This window comes from Erpetoichthys calabaricus, chromosome 1, assembly GCF_900747795.2.
Source record: "Erpetoichthys calabaricus chromosome 1, fErpCal1.3, whole genome shotgun sequence".
NCBI classification, from domain to species: Eukaryota; Metazoa; Chordata; class Cladistia; order Polypteriformes; family Polypteridae; genus Erpetoichthys; species Erpetoichthys calabaricus.
The window spans coordinates 51640285-51665837 of NC_041394.2; the positions used below are offsets into that span (position 1 = coordinate 51640285).

Sequence of the window (25553 nt, forward strand, 5' to 3'; positions counted from 1 at the left end):
AACTTTACATCATAGGTGAATCTCATTACAGTGATGCACTATTAACCGTACAACCACAGAAAACGCTCCATATTAACAGTGAGTGTGATCATCCTTATTACTTATCCATATTACTAATGACAAAGAACAGAGCAGTCATGAATTCACGATCACGGCTGCAAAACAATACGGCTCGAGTAACGGAACCACACAGACGAGCCCGCATGAAAAAAAACAATAAACGTAGGCGCCTACAACGCGCTTCTGAAACCGCAGAAGAAAAACTGTCTCAGCTCCAAAAACAAAAAGCTCTACTAACACAGGTACAGAAACGAGCCCAAATGGACAGATACAATGAATGTAGACGCATGCAGCGCACGTCTCAAACTGCGAAAGCGAAGCAGGCACGAACTATACCACATAGGTGGATCACATTACAGTGATGCATTATTAACAGAACAGTACAATAAACATCACAATATCGCAAAAAACTGAAAATTATTACTCGAAAAAGGGAAAATATGTTCACCGCGGACCAGGTGTCATTAAAACAAAAGCAGAATAAAGCGAGATCAGAAATGAAAGACAGAGTAGAAAGAAAAGTACAACGTCATAAACAGGTTAGACGAGGGGGCCAAACACATGGACATCAGGTTACAGATAATGAACACCGGAATTCAAGAGCTTCAAAAACAAAAGCTCGACTGACCGAGATACAAACTGAAACGGGAAACACTACGGGGTCCGCAGTAGTCCACAATGCACCGCATAATACTACAGACGGAGCTCCGTCTTACCAGTGGGGTGCCCCAGAGTGACACGGGCGAACGCTCCGTATTAAACATGCGTCATCCTCCCACATGGCTGCCCGGCGGGCACGGGTTCAAAACGCTGGGGGTAGGCGAGCGAAGCGAGCAGGGGGCGGAGCCCCCTTGTATATATATAATTCACTAAGTCCATGGCAAGCAAGACGCACGCAAGACAGAGCCACGCCCGCCAACAATTCACTAAGCAGCCGACCATGGCATGCAAGACAGAGACCATGGTATACGCACAACAGAGCCCCGCCCGCCAACTCTAACCCTCCTCCCGAGTCCACCCTCGCTCTCGAGGCACCCAGCACCTCACCAAACACCGCCTCAGTCACTTTCGTCTCTGCTACAGTCCACATAATCCACCAAGTCGCCCGACCATGGGATACGCATGCACGCAAGACAAAGCCCCGCCCGCCAACTCTAACCCTCCTTCTGCGTCATGGGGTACACACGCCAGAGCCCCGCCCGCCAACTCTAACCCTCCTCCAGCGTCATGGGATACACACGACAGAGCCTCATGTGCCAGCACGCAACACCTCACCAAACACCGCATGCACCTCTGAGCCACGTTGACTGTTCATTGTTCTGTTCGGTTCCGGGTGCTCTTCTATATATAATCCACCAAGTCACCCGACCATGGGATACGCACGCAGGCAAGACAGAGCCCTACCCGCCAACTCTAGCACTTACTGTCGCCGGTTGCATTAACAAGCAGCCTTTGTGGCGTCACATGCATGTACTTACACTGACGACAAATATGATGGCTCTTCCTCACGAACAAGATTTCGCAAGACGGGAAAAACGGAACACCTGCAACATTACCTTCACATTGTTTTCCTTTTATTTCTGATCCCATTCAACAACTATGTGGCGACATCGACTTCTCAACTGTGACTCCGGAACAACTCAGTATGTGAGCTATAGTAAGCGTCCGCAACGGAGACTCGCTACACCTTATTGAACAGGTACTGAAACTTATCCCTACCAATGAAGTAACTTTCACCAGCGTTGACTCCATCGTCACAGACGATCCCGCACATCAACTTTCATTCCCTGAAGAATTTCTTAGCAGTCTTACTCCCACTGGCATGCCTCCGCATAAACTCAGACTTAAAATTGGTTCAGTCGTCATGCTTCTCAGAAACCACATGCCAGCAAGAAGTCTCTGTAAAGGCACTAGACTGACTGTTAACCAGCATTCACCGCAATGTACTAGAGTGTAAAACAGCTGCTACCTCACAAACTGTCCATATTCCCCGGGTTTCCCTGACCCCATCAGATTCAAATTTGCCTTTTACTTTTACACGCAGACAATTTCCTGTTAGATTGGCCTTTGCAATGACAATTAATAAGGCACAGGGACAAACTTTCAAAAAGATATGCCTGTATCTGCCAAAACCAGTTTTCAGTCACGGACAATTGTATGTTGCTCTCTCCAGAGTTCCATCTTTTCATTCACTCACAGTCGTATCCTCAAACCCACCCCATTTGGACAACTGTGTCTTTCAGGAAGTGTTCACCCATCAATAAATAATTATGTGGCGTATGCTACGCCGCGGGTTGGCTAGTATCATATACTTCTGATCTACAGTCAGCAAGAATTATGACAAGTTTTCTGTTTGTTACATATGATAGACACCAGCTTAAAGCACTACTAGAATATTAAATCTAAGAATACAAGGACTTTTGAATTATTCACATTAGCATTAGGCTTTAAGTCATTTACTACTTTGACCAAAGCAATTTAAGTGCTATAATTAGGTGTGGTATTTTTCAAGAGTAGAATTTTTATTCAAGTAATTATTTATCTATCACTAACACTTCTGATTTAGTTTTGGGAGAAAACAAAAAAAATGGGAATTCTTTACATAGGTTAGCAGGTTCACAAAAGTGGACATCTGTTAAAAGCTCACTTAAATTTGTAAATTGATTAAAAAAAAAAATAAAACAAAAAAAGAGCTCTTAGGTTGCTAGGAGAGGCCACAACTACACTACCTCCTTATACAGTAGCAGACAACAGGATTTTTATTGGCAAGAGTATGAATAGATAGTCCTGTTTTCTTGCTTAAGCGCTCTTAAGAAATGACATGCAGCTTTCATAAAACAAAACTCTGGGGTAAACCATGGTACAGAATGACCAAAACAAACTGTACTTGTGTTCAGAGGAGCAAAAACATGTAAGGTGTTTCTAAGTAAATTTACTGAAATGTTATATTAGCTGCCATACAGAGGATATGGCATTTTGAGGGGGCAGCTCTATTAATGAACAAAGTAATAACATTCAAATTTCTGTATTTAACTATTTGAACAGAATGGAGGAGGCAGAGAAGTGGTAACAGCAAATAAAATAGCATAGTGGTCTGAAGTGGTTTGATCCAGACCAGTTAAATAAAGCAGAAACAAACGGAACACCACGTTTGGAGTGCGTTGCAAAATTAACATGTATTAGATCAAAAAACTAATCTCGTATTGTCCAGAAAATAGCACAGTGAGACCACCGCCACCATATCCTCCTGAGTGAGGGTTATCAGTGTAAGTCTACCCAGATGGATTTGTTGTTTCATAATAAAAAATAATTGGGCTTCTGCCAAATTTTGGTTAAGCATCCAAAATCAATATTTATATTGGTGGTTGGGTTATGATCAGCTGAGCTTTTCTCTTAAAAGAACATATACTGATTTAAAACTGAAATTTTAACATTAGAACCATTGCAGAAGAATTGTAATGCACAATGCATAGGGGTGTCAAGACTTTGGGTACCTGAAATGTACAAAATAAAATTAAGATTTGTAAAAAGTATCTAAAATACATGTATTCAGATTAAATTAGAGTGGTTTTGTATTTCATTTTTTTAATTCATCCTACAAGGACCCTATGATTCAAAAAATATACTCCAGTTTGGGGAGCTAGATATAAAGCCAAGGTTATACAGGAAAGGAGCAGAATTGGGCCAACACAAGAGTGCTGTTTTGATTTGTGAGAAATATTTAAGCATTTTTTCAATTAGGGAATGAAAATTATTTGTTTGCTTTTTTTAGTGGACCCTTTAATATGACAGAAACAAAGAGTAACTTAATTTATATAAAGATCTCAGTTGGTGCTTTCTTTTTCTGATTAACTATTAAACATGTCCTAGAAGACACAGAGGCTAATGAGACAACCAGGCGTGGATATATGCTGGAGGTATATGGTATTTTATATAGCGTAAGCCAGGAACCAACACAATTTTACCATAGTTAAGAAACTTACTGTAACCAGTTTTTTTTCTGACAGATAACACTGAAATTTATGGATAAACATGGAAATATCTTTTAATGGGCAAAAAGAATGAGCAAATGTTGAATTTTGAGGGGCTGTTATAGTTGACATGGCAAGTCAGTCACTTCTGAGCCATGTTTTTAATTCATAATTAAAATACAGTGCATCCGGAAAGTATTCACAGCGCATCACTTTTTCCACATTTTGTTATGTTACAGCCTTTTTCCAAAATGGTTTAAATTCATTTTTTTCCTCAGAATTCTACACACAACACCCCATAATGACAACATGAAAAAAGTTTACTTGAGGTTTTTGCAAATTTATTAAAAATAAAAAAACTGAGAAATCACATATACATAAGTATTCACAGCCTTTGCCATGAAGCTCAAAATTGAGCTCAGGTGCATCCTGTTTCCCCTGATCATCCTTGAGATGTCTCTGCAGCTTAATTGGAGTCCACCTGTGGTAAATTCAGTTGATTGGACATGATTTGGAAAGGCACACACCTGTCTATATAAGGTCCCACAGTTGACAGTTCATGTCAGAGCACAAACCAAGCATGAAGTGGAAGGAATTGTCTGTAGACCTCCGAGATAGGATTGTCTCGAGGCACAAATCTGGGGAAGGTTACAGAAAAATTTCTGCTGTTTTGAAGGTCCCAATGAGCACAGTGGTCTCCATCATCCATAAGTGGAAGAAGTTCGAAACCACCAGGACTCTTCCTAGAGCTGGCCGGCCATCTAAACGGAGCGATCGGGGGAGAAGGGCCTTAGTCAGGGAGGTGACCAAGAACCTGATGGTCACTCTGTCAGAGCTCTAGAGGTCCTCTGTGGAGAGAGGAGAACCTTCCAGAAGGACAACCATCTCTGCAGCAATCCACCAATCAGGCCTGTATGGTAGAGTGGCCAGACAGAAGCCACTCCTTAGTAAAAGTCACATGGCAGCCTGCCTGGAGTTTGCCAAAAGGCACCTGAAGGACTCTATGACCATGAGAAAGAAAATTCTCTGGTCTGATGAGACAAAGATTGAACTCTTTGGTGTGAATGCCAGGCTACACATTTGGGGAAAACCTGGCACATCCCTACAGTGAAGCATGGTGGTGGCAGCATCATGCTGTGGTGATGTTTTTCAGCGGCAGGAACTGGGAGACTAGTCAGGATAAAGGGAAAGATGACTGCGGCAATGTACAGAGACATCCTGGATGAAAACCTGCTCCAGAGCGCTCTTGACCTCAGACTGGGGCAACAGTTCATCTTTCAGCAGGACAACGACCCTAAGCACACAGCCAAGATATCAAAGGAGTGGCTTCAGGACAACTCTGTGAATGTCCTTGAGTGGCCCAGCCAGAGCCCAGACTTGAATCCGATTGAACATCTCTGGAAAGATCTTAAAATGGCTGTGCACCGACGCTTCCCATCCAACCTGATGGAGCTTGAGAGGTGCTGCAAAGAGGAATGGGCGAAACTGGCCAAGGATAGGTGTGCCAAGCTTGTGGCATCCTATTCAAAAAGACTTGAGGCTGTAATTGCTGCCAAAGGTGCATCGACAAAGTATTGAGCAAAGGCTGTGAATACTTATGTACATGTGATTTCTCAGTTTTTTTATATTTACTAAATTTGCAAAAACCTCAAGTAAACTTTTTTCACGTTGTCATTATGGGGTGTTGTGTGTAGAATTCTGAGGAAAAAAATGAATTTAATCCATTTTGGAATAAGGCTGCAACATAACAAAATGTGGAAAAAGTGATGCGCTGTGAATACTTTCCGGATGCACTGTATCAATGGTTTTGTTTTATGTTTATTTACCTAACTATAATATCTTACTAGAAGTTAAAACTCTTAACATTAAGTAAAGTTATTTTATGGGTTACAAAGAGATACAGCTGCCCTGATTGTTTAAGACTTGTGGATATACCAATTACATTATTTACATTATATATTCCAGGCTGTTGTGTGTGGTTTTTTTTTTTTTTTTTTTTTTGAGTATCTGTTATTTGTTGTTAAAGGTGTACAATATATATATATGTTGTATTTTAATTTGATTTATTGAACAATTGAGCAAATAACATCTAGGAAAATGCTAAAATTTAATTACTTTTGGCTTGTGTTATCCTTTAATTCTTTGGTTTGAACAAGTACCATTATTACATTCCATTTAGTTTTCAGAAAGATTAAGACATATTTTTTTGTTCTTTTCACATTGGATGCTTCTGTTTAGTACTTGTTTTTGTAATTTTAGTTTACATTATTTTTAGATGGAGGCTTGGAAGAAATGGTTGACGAGCTGAACAGTGGAAAGGTGATGTATGCCTTCTGCAGGGTTCAGGACCCGAACTCTGGCTTGTCCAAATATGTTCTGATTAACTGGGTAGGTACATTTCTGGCATGTGTAGTTTTTAATTGCTTTTAACTGAAGATAATAAATACTGACTGAGACAATAATGATGTGAAAAAAATTTTTGATTCTGGTTATTCAGGGATTGATTTTTTGCTTGTGTGCTGTTTATGAAGTATTTTTGTTCTATTAATATAATTTAAAGTGAAATTTACAAATTATTATTTTTTTGCTTAATGTATATCCTGTATATTGTAATTTTTTTTACATGTTTTATTTTTCCATGTTTGTTTATTACAGTTGGTGGTTAATTGGTCTCTTTGGTCTTGCCAGAGACCTTTTGGTCCTCCATCTTTATATATAATACGCTACAGTGGCTGTCCGTGTGTCTGTCCAGGATTTTAAATCACCTGTAGCTCGCAAACCATTCGACCTATTGACATGAAATTTGGTACACATATACTACGTAACATCTACTATCCGCTTTGATGATTGACCTCCAAGGTTATTCCTCTTTTTATTTGTATTTTATTTTATTGTAGAATCGACTCTCTGCATCGGCCAGCAGGCTGACCGTGTGGCGCATGTGTATGGGCGCCATTCTCATCCCTACCACCTTCACCGTCACTTCCCCTACCTCTTCATATCTTAAATCATTGTTGAGGCAGATTGAAGATTTAAGTGCCAGCTTAAGTGAAAAATGAAAGAAAGCGTACTAAGTAATTGCAACACAAACACTGACTTAATCAGTTTTAATGTGAAAAGATGCAGACGAAAGAAGAGATGAAGCGAGCTGGTAGGGTGGAGAAAAGAAGAGCTGCTCAGGAAATATCAAGTGCATCAATGTCTGAGCAAATGAATGCTAAACATACAGAGAAAGAGTATGAAAACTATGAATGCTCAAGTCAAGTGTATTCACTGCACGTTATCTTGCAGTGCGCCGTTACTGGTTCTTTCATAATTGTGTATCATTACCCTACTTAGCTCCAACTTTTACAAGATTCATATGGTTACAGCTGCCTGTAAAGATTCTTGTACTTTGTTTTGGCAAGTCTTGTTTACAGTATGTATTGGACAACAATATACCGTATTGATAAAATTTACATATGAAAGCTAAACTTATTTGCATTAGAATGCAGCTAGACTCGCAGATTACAGTGCTGTGTTAATTACTAGTTGCGTCCAACTCTGGATACATTCTACACATATTGATACCCATGATCTTGTAAGCAGTCATGAGGAGCCTTCTACAAAGTAAAAGTCCTTAATCCTTATTTTACACAATCATTACTGGTTTTGTTGCATTAATTTCCTTATTTAGCTTATTGCATATAATGAGTTTACAATCATCAGGGGCCTCATGTATAAACGGTGCATATGCACAGAAGTCTTGCGTACGAACGTTTCCACGCTCAGATCGTGATGTATAAAACCTAAACTTGGCGTAAAGCCACGCACATTTCCACGGTACTTCATACCCTGGCGTACGCAATTTCTCCGCTCAGTTTTGCAGACTGGCGGCACCCAGCGTCAAAGCAGTGCTACTGTTCTTGTGTAGTTACCCTTTCTTTCTTAGACCCACATTCCTGACGCAGCTTTATAAATACACTGAAATTAACTGCATATTGTTTATTAGTGTAATGCATCTGATTGTAATTAACCCGTAACAATATAATGGTCCAGGGAATAGCCATAGTATTCCAAATACCATAACTGCTTTAGCGTTGTTACTCTCACTGCATCTTCTTCTTCTGTCAGCTGCTCCTGTTAGGGGTTGCCACAGCGGATCATCTTTTTCCATATTACTCTCACTCACCACTCGGAGTATTTATATCACTGTATCTGAGTGGGGAATCACAGCAGCAGCTGATCGAAAAGAGAATTATCGGTATACAGTATCAAGCACGCTGCCTCAGCCATGGCAAAACGGTTCAAAGCCTTTCCTGTACGGAACTCGCAGTTCAGAAACAGTTTCATCCCAAGAACTATAAATGCACTCAATCAAGTGCTCCTTGTAGAACTGTTTGTACTTATAAGTACAATTACCCCACTGTAAACTTGCACTACAGTTATAAAGTTGCACAACCTGCACCACTTAATAAAGCGCGTATGATGATGATATAATTTTTAAGATGAAATGCAGCAAAATATGTTGACTATAGTATACAGATAAAACTTTAACTTCATTTAAATAATCTGTATCGTTAATAATTAAACATGTGAGGACACGGTGCCGCAGCGGTAGCTGGTTCACGGATTGCTCCTGCCTTCCTTGTGCTGTATTCTTACTGGTGCTGACGCGACACTGGAAGGATAGATGGATAGAATAATTAAACATGTACTACGAAGTTATTTCAATGATCCTTAAACGTTTTGAAGAATCAGCATTCTAAACTTACAGATGGCTTAACGTCTATTACAGAGCTGATTGTGGGCGATTGGGTATTTGGAGAAAGAAAAGTAAGGACAGGAATTGGAGGTTAGTACGTTTGAAAGAGACAGTACTTCTGTAATAAATTATTTCATCGAAGGTTGCGCATGGCGCAGCAAGCCTCTTGCATGAGATATGAACAATCACTGCGCCACCGTGTTCCCATGTTTAATAACATGCTTTCATTCCGATCATCATGAAAAAGATATCACGTATATATCTCCGTATTTTAATTATTCAGAGAGCTGTAATATCATGAATGTAATGGATTCTGTGTCCTGTTGGAGAAAGAGAAAGAACAGAAGCACGTAATGATTCACACACACAGAGCACATAGAAGAACAAACACAGAACAAAGAATTTAATGTGCTACTTTAGTTACGATGGGATTTGAGAAACTAGTAAACTAAACTATTTTAAGATGAAGTTTATGATGTTCTACTTTAATGACAAAATAAACTATGTGATTAAAGTGGAAATTTCGAGATTTCATGTTTTTTTCCCCACTGTGTGCCTATTTTTTTTCTCTGTACCCTAATAAGCTTTCATATGACAGACGGTGAGCTACGAGTCGCCTTTTCACGCCGACTTTGATATGTGACAACTTTTTTATTTCGGGCACTGTGCGACTTTGTGAACTTGAGCTTTCGAGTTTCTCCGACACTTTGTCACTCGATCAACTTCCTTTTGTTGTTTATACCACTGTAAACCAACAAATAGTACGTTTTTCCTTGCCTCCACTTGGTATTCACTGAAATTCTTATATTTTCCCCCGCGCTTTTCCCATTGTCTTTTCACAGAAGGCTGAGCTTAAGGGCTATTTATATTGATTTGCATATTCAAAGAGGTGTAATTCTGGGAGGACTTGGGGTGGGACAGAAGGCGCGTGCACGTGCGTTACTTTTCACGCTGATTGGGATTTATGTAGCGGAATAACGTGGAAGTTTGCGTACGCACAGATTCCTGCATCTGGATTTTTCTGTGCGTACACACATTCCCGCTTTTGTGCTTACGCCATGTTATAGTGTGAGTTCTACGCACGCCGTTATACATGAGGCCCCAGGTCTGAATATTACAAATATTTTCTTTCAGTTTCAGCTTCCCAATAGAGTCACCCCAATTTAAAATCATTATGCCTGTTAGCTGTCACCTGATTTTTCTACCTCGGTGTTTTACCTCAGCATTTCAAGCTGTGTTGTTGCCATGTTCATAAACATATTGCCTCCCTCCACTTATATCTGTACAACTATATGTGCTATGAGATTTGATTTGGCTGCTGCTAGCTGGGCTTTGTTTTATTTTGTTTTTCAGTCTTTTTTTTTTTTCTTTTTTATATATACCATCATTCTCTAACCTGGGTCAGCTAACTTTTTTCACCGGCTCTGTCACAGACATGTTCAGCAAACCAAAAGTCATTACTAAAGTCACAGATATTTATATGGGTTAATGGAAGACATTTGGAATAACCACAGTAGAATTAGTTTTCTTTGTTGACAAAATTCCATGGGGGTGGAGAGGCTTTAGTTACCACTACATGGAGATGCAAAACTTGAAATGATTTCTACACTAAATAGGTTTAGGAGGGCTGATAGGGTAGAACAGAAACATAAAGTAATATATTCACATGTAATGATGTACAATAAAGTACAGGACACCGTATACTGAAATTCTGATCTCTCAGTTCCCATTGTTATATACTAGTGATGATTGCACTAATTTAGTGAAATAAACTAGGGGGCTCCGCCCCCTGCTCGCTTCGCTCGCCAACCCCTGGCGTTGGGACATGAGAAAGAGTCAGATGTATGAATTAGATATAGAATAGTGTGCAGCTTTGGATGATGCCCATAGAAATAACAAATAGAGTGTTTGTCATATATTAATGTTTTATTGGAATATTTTTTTGTATACAACATTAGTAGTAAAGATGGTGTCTTGTCCTTGAATGAGTCTTCCTTGGCATGGATTACTTATAATTTTAATTTTAACGTCAGATGAACGGCGAACACGTGAGAAGGTAACATAAAGTTGTCCATGTCCAAAAACGGGTTCAGAGAGGTAGATGCCAACCTTGTCCATGGTTTGTCCTTGTGATTTGTTGATGGTCATGGCAAATGCAGGTTTAATGGGGAACTGTCGGCGTTTCAATGTAAAAGGTAATTCTAGCTCAGAACTTGTAAGGTCAATTCTAGGAATGAGAACAGTATTGTTAGCATGTGATCCTGTAAGAACTGTTGCTTGAATAACATTGCGTGTCATGGTGTTGACGACTAACCGTGTGCCATTGCATAAACCCTGTTTTGTGTTAAGGTTTCTTAATAGCATGATTATTGTTCCGTTTTTAAGGGCAAGGTCGTGTTGTGGTAATCCGGCAGGGTTAATAGTGTTCAAATATTCTAAGGGGAAATTTATATGTTCATTGTCGTCATCAGAGTCAACTTTGTCTGAGCTTAGAAAGATCTGTGTCTCTCCAGGAAGTAATGAAATGACTTGGTTATTAATGTGATTAACATTAATATTTTTTGGACATAATATAGTGCGTTGTGTTAACAGGGGTATTTGGTCTAATGTGATTGCTGTTCCAAATATCTCTTTTACTAAGTCGTCTGAGATAAAGGATTGTGGAATGGAAATAATATCTGGGTGAAGTCCATCTGTATTTGTGAGTGTACCATTTCCCAGTTGTATTAGCCAACTGTTATATTCTGGATCTGAACATCGCATGTTTTGTACCAACTGTATTGTTTTAAAGCAATGCCAATTGTCTGCGTATTTTAAGGTGGACTGAACAATAGCTGAGCGCATGGCATGTGGAACAATAGCTAAGCATTGTCTAAAATCTCCTCCTAATAAAAGAACTTTTCCTCCAAAGGGAATATTATTATTCATCAACGTTTGTAGAAGTTTATCAATGGTGTTGAGTAAGTGACTGGATGCCATTGTACATTCATCAATAATTATCAGTTTTGCAAGACGGATGTCTCGGGCATTGCTACTGTGAATGTTCATAGTAGATACTGATGTCTCTGTGATTGGGACCGGTATTTTGAATATTGAGTGACATGTACGACCATTTATTAACAGATTTGCTGCCACTCCGGTTGTAGCAGATGCGATAATTATCTGTTGTCTTGCAGCAAAGAAATGTATAAGTGTTTCATAAAGGTATGTTTTTCCGCTTCCTCCAGGGCCGTCAAGAAAGAAGCATTTGGGTATAGGGCTGTTGTCCTCCGTGGCATGAATAATTTGTTGAAAAGCATCAGATTGTAATTCATTTAAAGAGGAAAGCATAGTTTGTGCAATTCGTTCTTCTTGTTGTAGATCAATAGGTGTGTAATTTATATCCGGTAAGGAATCTGGAACATTTGGTAAATGGAAGTTTTCCAATGTATACCCAAGGAGCATAAGAGCCAATCGAATGTCGTGTAGTGCATAGGCTTCACAGTCGATGCAGGAATCATTAGTATCATGAAGTTTGTGGCAAATATCTTCAATCATTCCCATTTTGTTTGTATTCCAGAGGGTCAAAGGATCTGATGGTGATGAGAAGGCACAGATATAAGCAAATAGTTGTCGAACTTGACATGGCATTGAATAGGATATCGCATCGTGTAGAGTTTTTTGCCAAATTGTATCATCTAATAAATATCCTTTGTCATTTACCGCCTGTTGGAATGTCTGACAGAGTTTGGTGGTGTAGCCATCTTGTACAGTTCTAATGTCGTGAAATGATGTAGCTCCGGTTTCATGTTGAAGAAGTAATCGAAGGTAAAACCTTTCAGGTTCTTTAATACTGACTGTGTACATTCGTCCTATGACATTATCACCGTGGTGATGTCGTTTTCTCCAGAAATTGCCATTGTCAATCCAAACATAGTGAACAGGTATTTCCCAATATTTCCAACGGTGAGCGTTGGGATCGTTTTGATTGAGTTTAAACCACGCAGTTAGTTTAGTATCTTTTGTGGCTGCTCTCTTTGCTGCTTGTGCCTCATGACCTGCATGAAAACAGACAGTTTGTTCGTTCTCCAAATGAACTGGTAAGCGACATATTGTGTGGCTCTGATGGTGCATAGGAAAGAAAAATATTCTCCAAATGGCCTCCGGAGCACTGACGTACCGTGAATCAACATACATTCGAGTTTCATCGTGATCATTTGTTTCAGATATGGAGACATTAGCACAATCGTGTCCTTTGTATACGTATTTGAATAGATATTTAACGCTTTTTACTGTAGCGCAGATCTCCACATTTATATGGCAGTTGTAGCGTAAACATAAATAAGGATTGTATGGAACGACCCAGCTGTTGTCAATTGAATGACCTGGACGAATTTGTAATTGAGTTGTCTTTCGTCTTCTATATTTAGGGTATCCATTTATATTACCAAGTGTAATGTCTTGGAAGTCTTTGGGGAAGCCTTTTGAACATTTGCCATTAAGCATACATGGACTGTTTGGATTTGTAGGGCCACATGGTGAATGAATCATATTCTTTATAACAATTTGAAAAAGGCGTGGAGAGGTGTCACGGTCTGGAATTTCAGCTTTGACTATTTTATCGATATCAGATTCAGTGCGTATTTTGGAATCCTCATCAAGTATTAGTAATATATGGGCGTGTGGTAAACCTCTCTTCTGAAACTCGATAACGTGGATAATGGCTGTGACAGTTCCAAATAGAGATTTTTGTTTGATATCTTGTAGGAGGTTATTCAGTTTAAGTTTAAAGACTCTTGCAACCAAATCAGGACGATGTTCGACTCTCTGCCACGGCTTAAGATTATTTGTAATTTCTGTCCATTTAGGATTGCAGGTCATAGTGATAAACAGATCTGGTTTTCCAAATTTTCTTACGATAGCCATGGCATCTTGGTAATGTTGTTGCATATTGCGTGGGCTGCCTTGAAAGGATGATGGTAGAATAACAGGTTTTCCAGCCGGGTGCTCCATGACGTCAGCATCCCGATTAATGTAGTCCAGCAGCGATTTGTATTTATCGGCTCTAAGTGAAGGCTGGTTGTTTTTTATCCACTGCAGATCATTTGATTCCGCTCTAACATAAACGTCAACGATGTATTGTTGAGTTAGCTTTCCTGCATTGAGTAATGGATTAAAGTCGTCCCTTACTGAGAGTCTGTAGGAGAAATATTCTTTCATGGATACACGTGATACACGTGTCTCTGTGCCTGCTGTTTTTTAATTCTTGAAATTGTAGCACTCCATCCTTCCTGTCCAGTCGGAAATAATATGGGGTATGTTAAAGTATCAAGAAGCGGAAAGCAAATGTCTATGCGTTTGAATGTAGGTGTGTTGTTTTTATCAGGACGTAAATGTAGAACAATATCTCTGTGAAATGGAGGCTCACCATCTTTACTTTGAAAGACAATTGCCACTTCATTAACGACGGGCAGATTGTATCGTCTTGGATCTTGTTCTTTGTCCTTTATCAAGACCAAAGCAATTGTAGTTGCTGCTATACCTTCTGCATTTGCTTTTGTATTTGCCTCCTTTTCAACTTCATTGTAGCATTTTTATAGATTTAGCTAATGGGTGATCGTTTATGACATGAGTGACGTTTCTCATTATAAGCTCTGTGCATTGTTTGTTTTCAGGAAGGTTCATGCGTTGATAGATCGTCTCATCCGGATCTAGGATGTAGATTTGTGCATATTTGCGTTGTTGATTTGTTTCAGGGTGCACTGTTCCAATGCGATGCAATATTTGTCCACATATGCGAAAGCAGTATGGGCCATTGCCTTTTGGTGGCCTGATATTTACTCCGGTAGATGCAAAAGCAAATGAACTATTGTAGGATCTAATGCAGTTCATAAAGTTTTTACTTTCAGGCACATCGTTAGTTAGAAGCTTCTTTAGATATTCAGGATATGAATGTAAAGGAGGCAGTGCAATCTGACCTTTTTGACAACAACGTGTAAATTCATTATTTGTATTGCCAGTTGTTTCTTCTGTGAAGTTAAGTGAATGACAATGATTGCAAATGACATTCATTAATCCCAATGAATTTTCCTCAATAGTGGATTCCTTATTGAAGGCGTTTTCAGCCAATTGTCGTAAGCGTTTAACAGGTGCGTGGCGTTGATGACCCCGACGGGCATGTTTTGCTTTTTGCGGTTGCTTGCCTTTTTGTTGCATGTCCATTATTTGTGACGCGCTATTTTTTTCTTTTTTTTTATTCGCCTCGGCTTTGCGCAAAGTCCGTTTCAGTCTACGCCGTGCATTGTTTGTATCGAGCCTTGTCCGTTTTTGTATGTCGGTCATTTGAGCTTTGCGCTTTTCGCGTCTTGCTTTTTTTTTTTCTGTCAGTTCATTTGCGCGTCGTTCACGTCTCCGTTCATTTATTCTGTCTCTTCGCTCACTTTTTTGTATGTCTGACACGCGAGCTCTTTCGGTTTGTAATCGTGCTTCTTTCGATGCAGCATTTTGACCCGCGCGCTGAATGCGTCTACGTTCATTGTGTCTGTCCATTTGGGCACGTCTCTGTAACGGTGTCACTTGCGCTTTCCTTTTTTCGATCCTTGACATTTTCTCTCCCGGTGTTTCAGAAGCGCGTTTTATGCGCCGTCGTCTATTTTCTTGTTTCTTTCGTGTACGTGTGTTTGTTCCCGTTATCCTTTCCGAATCGTTTTGTACCCGTGAGCGTGTATTCATGACTTGTTTCTTTCTCAGCATGCGAAATATGGATAAGTAATAAGGATAATTGCACTCACTGTTAATATGGAGCCTTTTCTGCAGTTGAACGGTTAATAGTGCTTTATTGAAAGGACATACACCTATGCTGACACCTATGCCGACACCTATGCTGCCTAGTGTGAAGGTGCTGACGTTCACTTTCGAATATGTGGCTTTGGGTGTCACATCTTATGGATGTGTGGGGGGGATTGTTGTTGCGCGAGCGTTTTGTTTCTTTTTGTGTTCCTGTGTCTTGTTTGAATCCCTCTCTTTGTGTGTGTCCCGTCCCTTGCTTGTAGGGTCTGTGGGGTGGTTTTGTGTTCTTTTTTTTGGTCTTCCATGGGCTTGTTGAATCCCCCTCTTGGTGTGTGTCCCGTCCCGTCCCGTCCCGTGCCTGTAGGGTGGCGGGGGTATGGTCGTGCCTTGCTATTGTGCGCTCGTCTGTTCTTTTTTTTCTGGTGTGTTTAGTTTCGTGTGCAATGTGTTTCGTGCTTTCCCCTCGTTTGAGTACTCTTTAATGTTTTTTTTCCTTATTTTGGTGCTTGTTGAGCCTCATTTTTGTGACTCCTTTCTGTATGTGCTCACTCCTGTTTTCTGTGCTCTTGTCGGACTCTTTTTGCGCCTGCGTCTCTCGCGGACCCTCATCCGCCTCTCTCGCCCTCTTTTGTCCGCCTTTCTCGGGTCTGGACTCTTTTTGCGCCTGCGTCTCTCGCGGACCCTCATCCGCCTCTCTCGACCTCTTTTGTCCGCCATTCTCGGGTCCTCAGCCGACTCTCGCGGACTGTTTGTTGCGCCGGCGCAGTACGTCTTTTTGCAGCTACGGCCCATGGCCGGATGTGCCTGCGTCCATCATCCGGTTTACCATTCTCGGTTAGTAATATGGATAAAGAAATGGTACACAATTACCATTTTGAACAGGTGATTTTAGATTTTTTTTGTGTATTTTGCTTAATATATTGTAATACTAAAATAACATTACATATCAAAATCTTTAATTACTCTTCAATAGTAACCTAAACTTAGATGTAACATTTTTTTATTCTTCTCTGAGACTGACATTCAATGAACCTATAGGTGTATGGTTTAATAAACATTTTATTTCTTCCATATAAATTTTCTTAAGCTTCTTTAATATGTAATAAAACCCCAGTTTCTGCATTTCTGATCTCTACAGCAGTTTTGTCTAACAGTATTTCAATTTATTACTAACCAGGAGGTTCCCCCCTGTTTGCTTCGCTTGCCAGCCACTTCGCGTCTCTGCCACTCATGTTGTGAAGAGAGGGGCTGAACGCACCCCAAGGAGATGCGGTCGCTCCTCCATAACCCCCTCTTAAACGGTGATACAATGGGAAACAAATACTTTTTTTTTTTTAAATATATAACCTCCTCTTTACTCGATCAGCTGCTGGCTTGCTGCTGCCTCTGTGCTGCGTGATCTGAATCTCCTGCAGCGCTTCGAACATTTAAAAGCATGTACAGCAGTCGTCCTACTACTTGTGTTTTATTTCTGGCCCCGGGAGTGGTTAAATCTTTTTGCACAAAGAATAAGAATCTGAAAATCTAACATCACATTAAAGTTCAATAAATTCTGAAAAGAATGATACCAAACATATATATGTAGGTTTTAAAATAAGGCAGATTTTAAAACGTGAAAAAAAAGTGACATTAACAATGTCACCGTTGCACTTTTAGGCTTAGGATTTTCTATATATAGAGTAGATGTAGCATGCTAAAACCTAGCACACAACTTCAAAAGAGTTTTTATGTAGTGCATAGTTCCAAAGGTGTAACACTATATCATGAATTTGATAATCAAATCAAATAAATGCATTGGTCACTGAACAATATCCGTGTTATGCATTACCAACAGAAATTAACCATAAAATTCCAAGGTAGCATAGTATTTGTCACACTATCAGTGATCTACACTAAATTACTAAACTCTGCATGCTTGTTTTTAAAGCTGTATAATAGAAATGCAGATAGTTAGGTATTAATTCTACCTTTCCCATTAAAAGCTGTTTTAGAAACTAATTTCTGCAATGTAAATTTAGAAATACTTCTTAAGTATACTCGTGAATACCATTATAAACAGAATCATATTTAATATTTGCTAATATAAGTAAAATTTGCAAAATGTTTATATACAGTATTTTTAGATTAAGAAAAGTTTAAATCTGTAGGTATTGCCAGAAGGCTGCTGCCTTAAGGTGTGCGGAAGTGGAGTGAAATATTTTATCAGATGAATGTTCTAGGTTAGAAGTCAGTCTGTTGGAGGCTCATTGAAAATCAAACAAACATTTCACCCAAGTATTTATTAATGAATAAACAAGTAAAATTCCTCATGCAGGACAAAACAAACTCTGAGTTCATAGATTTTAAAATAGAGAGTCAGATGTGCTTCAAGTCCTCAATATGTTGAACACTCATACAATCCCTGGACTTGATGGGGTCTTACCATTTGTATTGAAAGAAATGAAAGACATCATTTATAAACCCTTATTGGGCATATTTCAGCAGTCACTTCAGAAAGAAGTACCGTAGGACTGGAAAGTTGCAAATGTAAATCTTCAAGAAGGGAGACAAAATGGATCCTAGTAATTACAGACCAATTGGTCTTACTTTTGTGCTATGCAAAATTATAGAAACTGTAATAAGAAATACATTAGAAAATTACTTGAGAAAATAATATTCTAAATAGCAGCCAACATGGGTTTATGAGAGGAACTCTAAGTTGGTTAATCGGCAGAAGATGAAAGAGTACAGATAAAAGGAGAATGCTGCACATGGAGCAACATCATCATTGGGGTCTGTCCTTGGACCATTAATTTGTATGGTTTATATTAATGACATTGATTCTGGTATAGTTAGTAAACTTGTTAAATTCTCAGATGACACTAAAATAGGAGGCATGGCAGACACTGGGGAGGCAGCAACCTGGATAACTTTCAGAAACGGGCAAACACCTGGAATAAAAAGTATAAAAGTGCTACACATGTGCAAAAGGAACATCAATTATAAATGCAAGATGGGAGACACTATCATACAGAAAGCAACCTCTGAAAAGGATTTAGGGGTTTATGTTGATGGAACATTTTCATTGACTAAGCAACACACAGAAGCAATTAAAAAGATAAAATGTTGGGTTATTTCATAAAAACTGTTGAATTTAAGTCAAGCAGTTTTATCCTAAAACTATATAATGCACAAATAATACTGTATCTGGAGTATTGTATGAAGGTTTGGAAATTGTGGAAGAAAATTTTTAAACAGACAACCTACCAACCCCCTCCAATTCCCCCAACCCCCCAGAAATGCCCCAGTTTAGGCAATAAAATAGAGGCAGGAGAAAACGTCAATCATTATTCTTTATCTAAATCTTGCAAGAAGCAACAACATATCTTGTTAGCAAGTGTTGCAAAGAAGAGAGCATCCTCTATGCTATATTTATACAATTCACTGATTAGATCACAATTCCAAGGAATTCATTACATAATCAAAAAACATTTAGCATGATTGGTTACACCCAGTTGCTAGCAGGACATGACAAACGTTGATACCATAAATAAAAACAATCAACCCCGACAGCTTGGTTATTAGCTTAACAAACAGGCTTGATGGACTGAATAGGCTCTGCTCATTTACCAAATTTCTTACGTTGTTATGAATGAATATTCACATTAAAAATAAGTTAATATTTTAGCCAAGGTTAGAAATTCTTGATTATATGGGTACATTTGTATTTCTTTTTTTATATTTATACCATTATTTTTTTTACTTTTTACAGTGTAGTGTTTTTTGTAAAGCATAAAGTAACTGCTGTTTAAAAGATGCACGTGAAGATTCAGATGCACTTAATACTTAAGAACACAGCTGTTCACATAAAAAGGATTCTCTTACAGAGTAATCTGATCAAAATGAAAGCAGAGCTGGGATCACTTCACAATGCTTGTAATGCACATAAGACAAACTTGCTCGAGATGGCTCAAACATGTCAAATGCAGTCATTTTTTCCCCTCTATTTTGTTTATGCCTCTGGAGGTTTGAAGACATAATGTCACTACCCAGCTATATTTATATAATTTGAGTCATTGTGAGTCTCTAAATGTTTTAGAAATGAAGCAACTGAATATACTATTGATTTTTAGGTGTTTCCTTAAAATTTTAACAAACAGTATAAATCAGCATTTTAAAGCAAAGCAAAAGAAGTGTAGGCAGTAAATTGGATGTGCATGACCCAACTTGGGATGTTGGTTGATTGGTATGGGCAGAAGATGGCAGTTAAAGAAAAGCACATTTGAGTTAACCAAGTCTTTCCTTCTCCTCTTTACAGTTGCATTATAATATAGGTGACCTGAAAATATATATATATTGCATGATGTGTGCAACAAAATGCTAAAGATCTCACAGTATTTGAGAATTGCTAGCTGTAGTGTGTAATTTTATCAAAAACATGGAAGCTGCCTCTTCTCTTTCAAGATTTATTCTGCTAACCAGTTGCTTTTTTGCAAATTTTAAGAAATGTAGTTACTGTATATTAAGGTGTAGAACTCCTACTTATTAAAATACATTTTCTTTTATGACTTTTATTCTCATTTTAAGATGTTTTCTTGACACACCTGTATGTGTGTATAATTTTCAGTACTATCTTGGACTAGAAACTAAATGCTTCAATATTTCAAAGAAAAAAGAAAATAATTTGATTTTTGAGGAGACAGTGAACAGTAATCATGTGGATTCTTATTGGAATTTGAACTACAGGATTTTGCTGAGACACTTTGTTTTTATTGGATCAAAAAGTAGAGCCTGCAAAGGGGATCTGATTTATCGATAAACAGATATAGAGGCTTACCACATTGTGTTTTAATATTTTTGTAAGGGCTTTTCAAACATTGGTAATATTTGGCAAAACATTTCGTGCTATCTATTCCAATTTGGGATCCTGAATTGGTCATATTCCATGTCTTTTAACCTATAATATGGTTGAATATGGAATAGGTTATTTTGAAAATATTTAAATAGAGAGTTTTTGAGGAAACTGCTAATTAAAGCCAGATTAGTAATGCGCCAGATAAGTACAGTGTTGTATAATCAATCATCAATAAAAGCATTGTTCATTTTGTTTTGATAGTTTTTGGTCCAACAGGTAATATTGTAAAACAGCACAAAAAAGGAAACTTTCCAGATTGCTTTCTCAACCAACTATGTGCTTTCTCACTTGTTATAGACAGGAGAAGGAGTAAAGGATGCCAGAAAAGGGATTTGTGCCAACCATGTCAGTACTATGGCAAACTTCTTGAAGGTAACCTTTTTGAGTAGCACTTTGGTTTATCTTTGTTAATAGACTGAATAATGTGTACTTTTGCAGTTTCACACAGTTTAAACTCATCCTTCTATTTATGTCCATTTTCCTTCAGCCTCTGCATATTCTAGTAGGTGAAACTGTAAATTTATTGGAGCCTTTACAGTATATCGGTGCAGTGCCCATAATCCAGGACACTGTGTTGATAGTAGATCACAAGTTTAAAACTGTTGCCGATGCATGAATAAAACTCTGCAAGACAAGGCTTTGCACAAAGTTAGCATCTGATTTGGAAAATGCATTTAAAAAAGCACACAGAAGAAGCCTGTTTTAAGCAAAAGTAGGGTGATTTCTTATACAGGATGTGTCCTACACATGGATGGATCAGTAAACCAAATATTTGCCTTTTTTGTTTTTTTTTTTTCTTTACCCTGAACAGGGTGCACATGTGACCATCAATGCTCGGGCAGATGAAGATGTGGAACCTGATTCTATTATGGACAAAGTAGCTAAAGCTTCTGGGGCCAATTACAGCTTTCACAAAGAGACTAGCCGATTTGCTGATACAGGACCACAGGGTCCAGTGGTGAGTATTAAGGACTTGAACAGCCACTTGAAGATATAAGAGTAATGGATCTAGGATTTATATTCTGATTATAATCCTTTTTAAAATTACCCCATAATTGTTGGAAATTAATTTTTGAATTCAGGTGAAAATGTGTACGTATTCATTCACAAAACAGTTATTCTTCCACTGTTTTTACTCTTATTTCTTTCCTCTTACTGACATATATTTTAATATTTTTTTAGCGTAAATGTAACCTAATAATATATTAATCCAGAATTGTAAAATGTTTGTTTTCCTTTACCAGTATTATATCTGGGTCTGATTTGAATATAGTGCATAATTTTTGAACAGGATGAAATTCAATTTCCTTTCTGCTGCACTTGTACAAAATATGTGCTGTTTTTAGTTCAGACCAATCCTAAAATCTGTGGAAGTGATCAAAGGCTGGTGATAATTAAATGCAATAAAATCAGGGATGTCAAACAGTGATCCTGAGGGGCCACAACTGTTGCAGGGTTTCATTTCAGGATAGATATCCCAGAGCTATAGGGTAGTTTAAAGGTAAGTGTTAAATGTGACTGGTAATTATGATTAAAGGATAACAAAGAAATCTTCTAAATGAAATGGAATCTTAAACATTCTTCATATTGGCTCATGCAGTGTTTTTAAATTTTCCCTGAAACAGCCAAAAAAGGATATGAAACAGTAAAAAGATTTGTTTGGGTAACTGACAAAATAGGAAGCACCTCAGTAAATGAGGGGTGTTGGCCTTCTGTACCTGCGGCTTCCAGTACCCCCTGTGATACCAAAATCAGTTGATGCTGAACCCCTTGTATAAAATGCTGTAGTATTTGCATAAAGCCTATGCACATACTCCCATCTATATATATAATTCACTAAGCCGGAAGACAAGTAGCCACCCGTGGAAAGCACGCCGGAAGGGGCGTGGATTCACTAAACCGCCGATAAGTAAGACGCCAATGGTGCATGCAGGAAGGAGCCTCGCCCACCAACTCTTAAACCATTGGATACGACGAAAAAATCACAGAGCCACGCCCACCAACTCGAACGCGACGCCTCGGAAAACATGCCGTCATTTCTGTTTGTCTGTGCCACAGTCCACTTGCAGCTCTGAGCCACGTTGACTTTTCATTAGTCAACCTCAGTGGAACCTTGGTTCACACAGAGGCAGCGCCAGAGAGAGACAGAGGCACACACAGGCAGCGCGAGAGAGAGAGAGACGCACACACAGAGGCAGCACCAGAGAGACAGAGCCGCACACACACACAGAGGCAGCGCCAGAGAGAGACAGAGGCACACACAGGCAGCGCGAGAGAGAGAGCCGCGCACACACACAGAGGCAGCGCCAGAGAGAGACAGAGGCACACACAGGCAGCGCGAGAGAGAGAGAGAGCCACGCACACACACAGACGCAGCGCCACAGAGAGACAGAGGCACACACAGGCAGCACGAGAGAGAGCCGCACAATCCTTTAAAACTGAAGTTAAAACACAATAAAGGAAGCAGTCTTTAAAAACCAATAAGCCCTGTGCCTCTTTTTCATTAGCGTCTCACCTGCTTCAGGCCCTGCAACAGTCGAGACGCTCTCTCTGCAGCTGACCTTCTCTGTGCCTGACTCCCCTACTGTCAATCGCCTGATTAAAAATGGCCTTTTGAAGGGGAGCTATGGACCCGCTATACCACAGGAACACATTGCCTTCGAGCCTGCTCTCGCTCACTCTAACGTACCGGCTTTCTCTCTCTCTCCTCACTCGCTCACACACTGCACAGGGGAGAAATGCCCGCAGCACGAGTCTACCCGGAAACCGTTTCAGCCACACTTCCACGCCCCTCGCTACGCTGTGAGTGCGATGGTTATTTATTTAAAAATGGGCTTTTGAAGGGGAGCTGTGGACCCGCTATACCACAGGATCACCTGTGACATTGCCTTCACATTGTTTTCCTTTTATTTATGATCCTGTTGAGCAGATCACACACCCAGGCAAACAACACTGAATAATCAATAGCTGCAACCACTTTGCCCGCCCCAACTCCTCACCTGAGTCGGTTTTGTCTGTGTTCAGCAGTGTTTAGCAAACTCGGTCCTGGTGAACCCCTGTGGATGCGGCTGGCAAAAAGTGGCCGACAAATTAAACGCGTGTGCATTGTACTTACTGAAAGCAGCGTTACGGATTTTGCAAATGTTCATTTTTTTCCCTTTGCTTAAAAAACATTAAAAAAGCGGCGTGATTATGCGGTGTATACTACGCCGCGGGTTAGTATGCACCGTGTAAAACAGTTTGTTTGTCGCGGATAATTTGCCTTTACCTTTAAGACGAAGACAATTTCCTGTTAGATTTGCCTTTGCAATGACAATTAATAAGGCACAGGGCCAAACTTGTACGCCCCCCCCTCAGTACTACCATGGTCGGATGACTTGGTGGATTATATATAGAAAAGCAGCCAAAACCGCAAACAACAATGAAAAGTCTACGTGACTCACACGTGCATATGGACTGTGCAAAGAGGAAAATGACTCAGGTGACGAGTTGGGGGTGGGCACATAAAATGTTACTTTTCTTGGTGATTTATTACATTTCCGATTTTTCAAATGTTAATTTTCTCCCTGTGCTTAAAAATCATTAAAAAAGCGGCCTGATTATGCGGCGTATGGTACGCCACAGGTTGGCTAGTATACTTTAAATCATTTCTAGATTAGTTATAAGACCTAATACAATGCAAATGCTATGTAAATAGTTGTTTCAATGTATTGTTTCAATGGCTTTGGCAAGCAATGTGCCACTTTTCAAAAGATGTAAGATTTTTATTTTCTCGTTAAGAGAAGGCACTTTATGCTCAGCCTTTGAGATTTTGCTTTGACCACTTAATTGCTTTTTAGGAGCCATTTTTCTCATAGAAACAGCTCACAGCTCTTTACAGTTATAAATTCCCACTGAACAGCTTGTGTTTAAAGTATTTAATTTACAGTGTACTGATTACTTACAGTCTGTGTATGTCTAGCCTGCACGGCTTTTTGTACGTGCACGCATATAGATAACCATACCTAAGATTAAAACTTGTGCCCCGGCCAGGAATCTGCAGGCAGATGGAAGGAGTCACTTTGATTGGCTTAGGTGAGAGTCCAATTTCTGTTTAACTTTTTTGGTTGGAGATTGTTTAGTCATCAATATTTAAGTGTCTTTGTTTCCAGAATATGCGTATGCCTTTTGTGTTTTGTTTAAGAGGTGCAGTACTGTGGGAAGTGAAAAGTTGAAAAGTGTTTCCCACCTTGCTGATTTGGTAGCACTCAGAAACCAAGGTACGATAGATTGACAGACAATAAGTTTGATCAGTCTACAGAGTTGAGCAAGCGTGCCTCGTGAGAGCAGAGCTAGCTAACAGAAGAGCAGTGATCTGCAGATGTGGAACCCATAGAAACGGAGTGCCAACTGTATATTGTAAGCAGGTCCTTCTAGATAGGTATGTCTGCAGATAATATTAACATTTCTTCATACTTAAAATCATACCAAAAAGGCTGGGTGGATTCAGTTGCTGATTATGTTGACAGTCATGGTTTGATGATGGATTATTGTGACACCAGACGAAGGAGGTTCAGCGACAAAGATTGTTTACCTTGGAGCATTGGAAGAAGAGATTTTTTATCAAAGAAGTTGCAGCAAAAGACAGCAGGTCTTCCACTATGAATGAAAGGACGTATTTCTTGACCATGATGTCCATGAGTTGATTTAAGAGGTCCTTCAAAATGGACAAGAATATTGAATCATTTGACCTTAAATATAAGTCTAAGGAAGAAGCAGTAAGTTCGATCTAAAACTTTCCATGTAGAATGTCAGAGTAGGATGCTCTCATTTGGTTAAAATAGGATGACATGGAGCAAATGACACAAACAGTTTCCAGAGAAATAGAAAAAGATGTATGGTCCAATGAGTTGCTGATTCTCAACAATGAGATGAGAACACTTGTAGTACAATTATTTTGGTCCCTTTGCCTACAGATCCCTAAAACTACCCCTCAGAATGAGTGAATGAAGGACTAACTAATAACGTATTGAAGAAACAAAATACCACTTGTCTTGACTTTTAATGTTGATTTATCTTCCTGAAGCAAATTTTTTTGTAGCACAAGAAGACAATTCAACATTGAACAAGATTCTCT

At 39.2% G+C, this 25553-nt stretch overlaps 1 protein-coding gene across 4 annotated transcripts in view; it reads left to right on the plus strand.

Moving 5' to 3' along the window:
* Window positions 1-25553, plus strand: part of dbnlb (drebrin-like b) — an 89584-nt gene that overhangs the window by 27773 nt on the left and 36258 nt on the right. For all 4 annotated transcript variants that reach the window (XM_028799348.2, XM_028799333.2, XM_028799339.2 and 1 more), the window contains exons 3-5: window positions 6307-6419; window positions 20735-20809; window positions 21249-21395. In XM_028799348.2, coding sequence (XP_028655181.1) covers window positions 6307-6419; window positions 20735-20809; window positions 21249-21395 — 335 coding nt within the window. The remainder of the gene's footprint in view (window positions 1-6306; window positions 6420-20734; window positions 20810-21248; window positions 21396-25553) is intronic.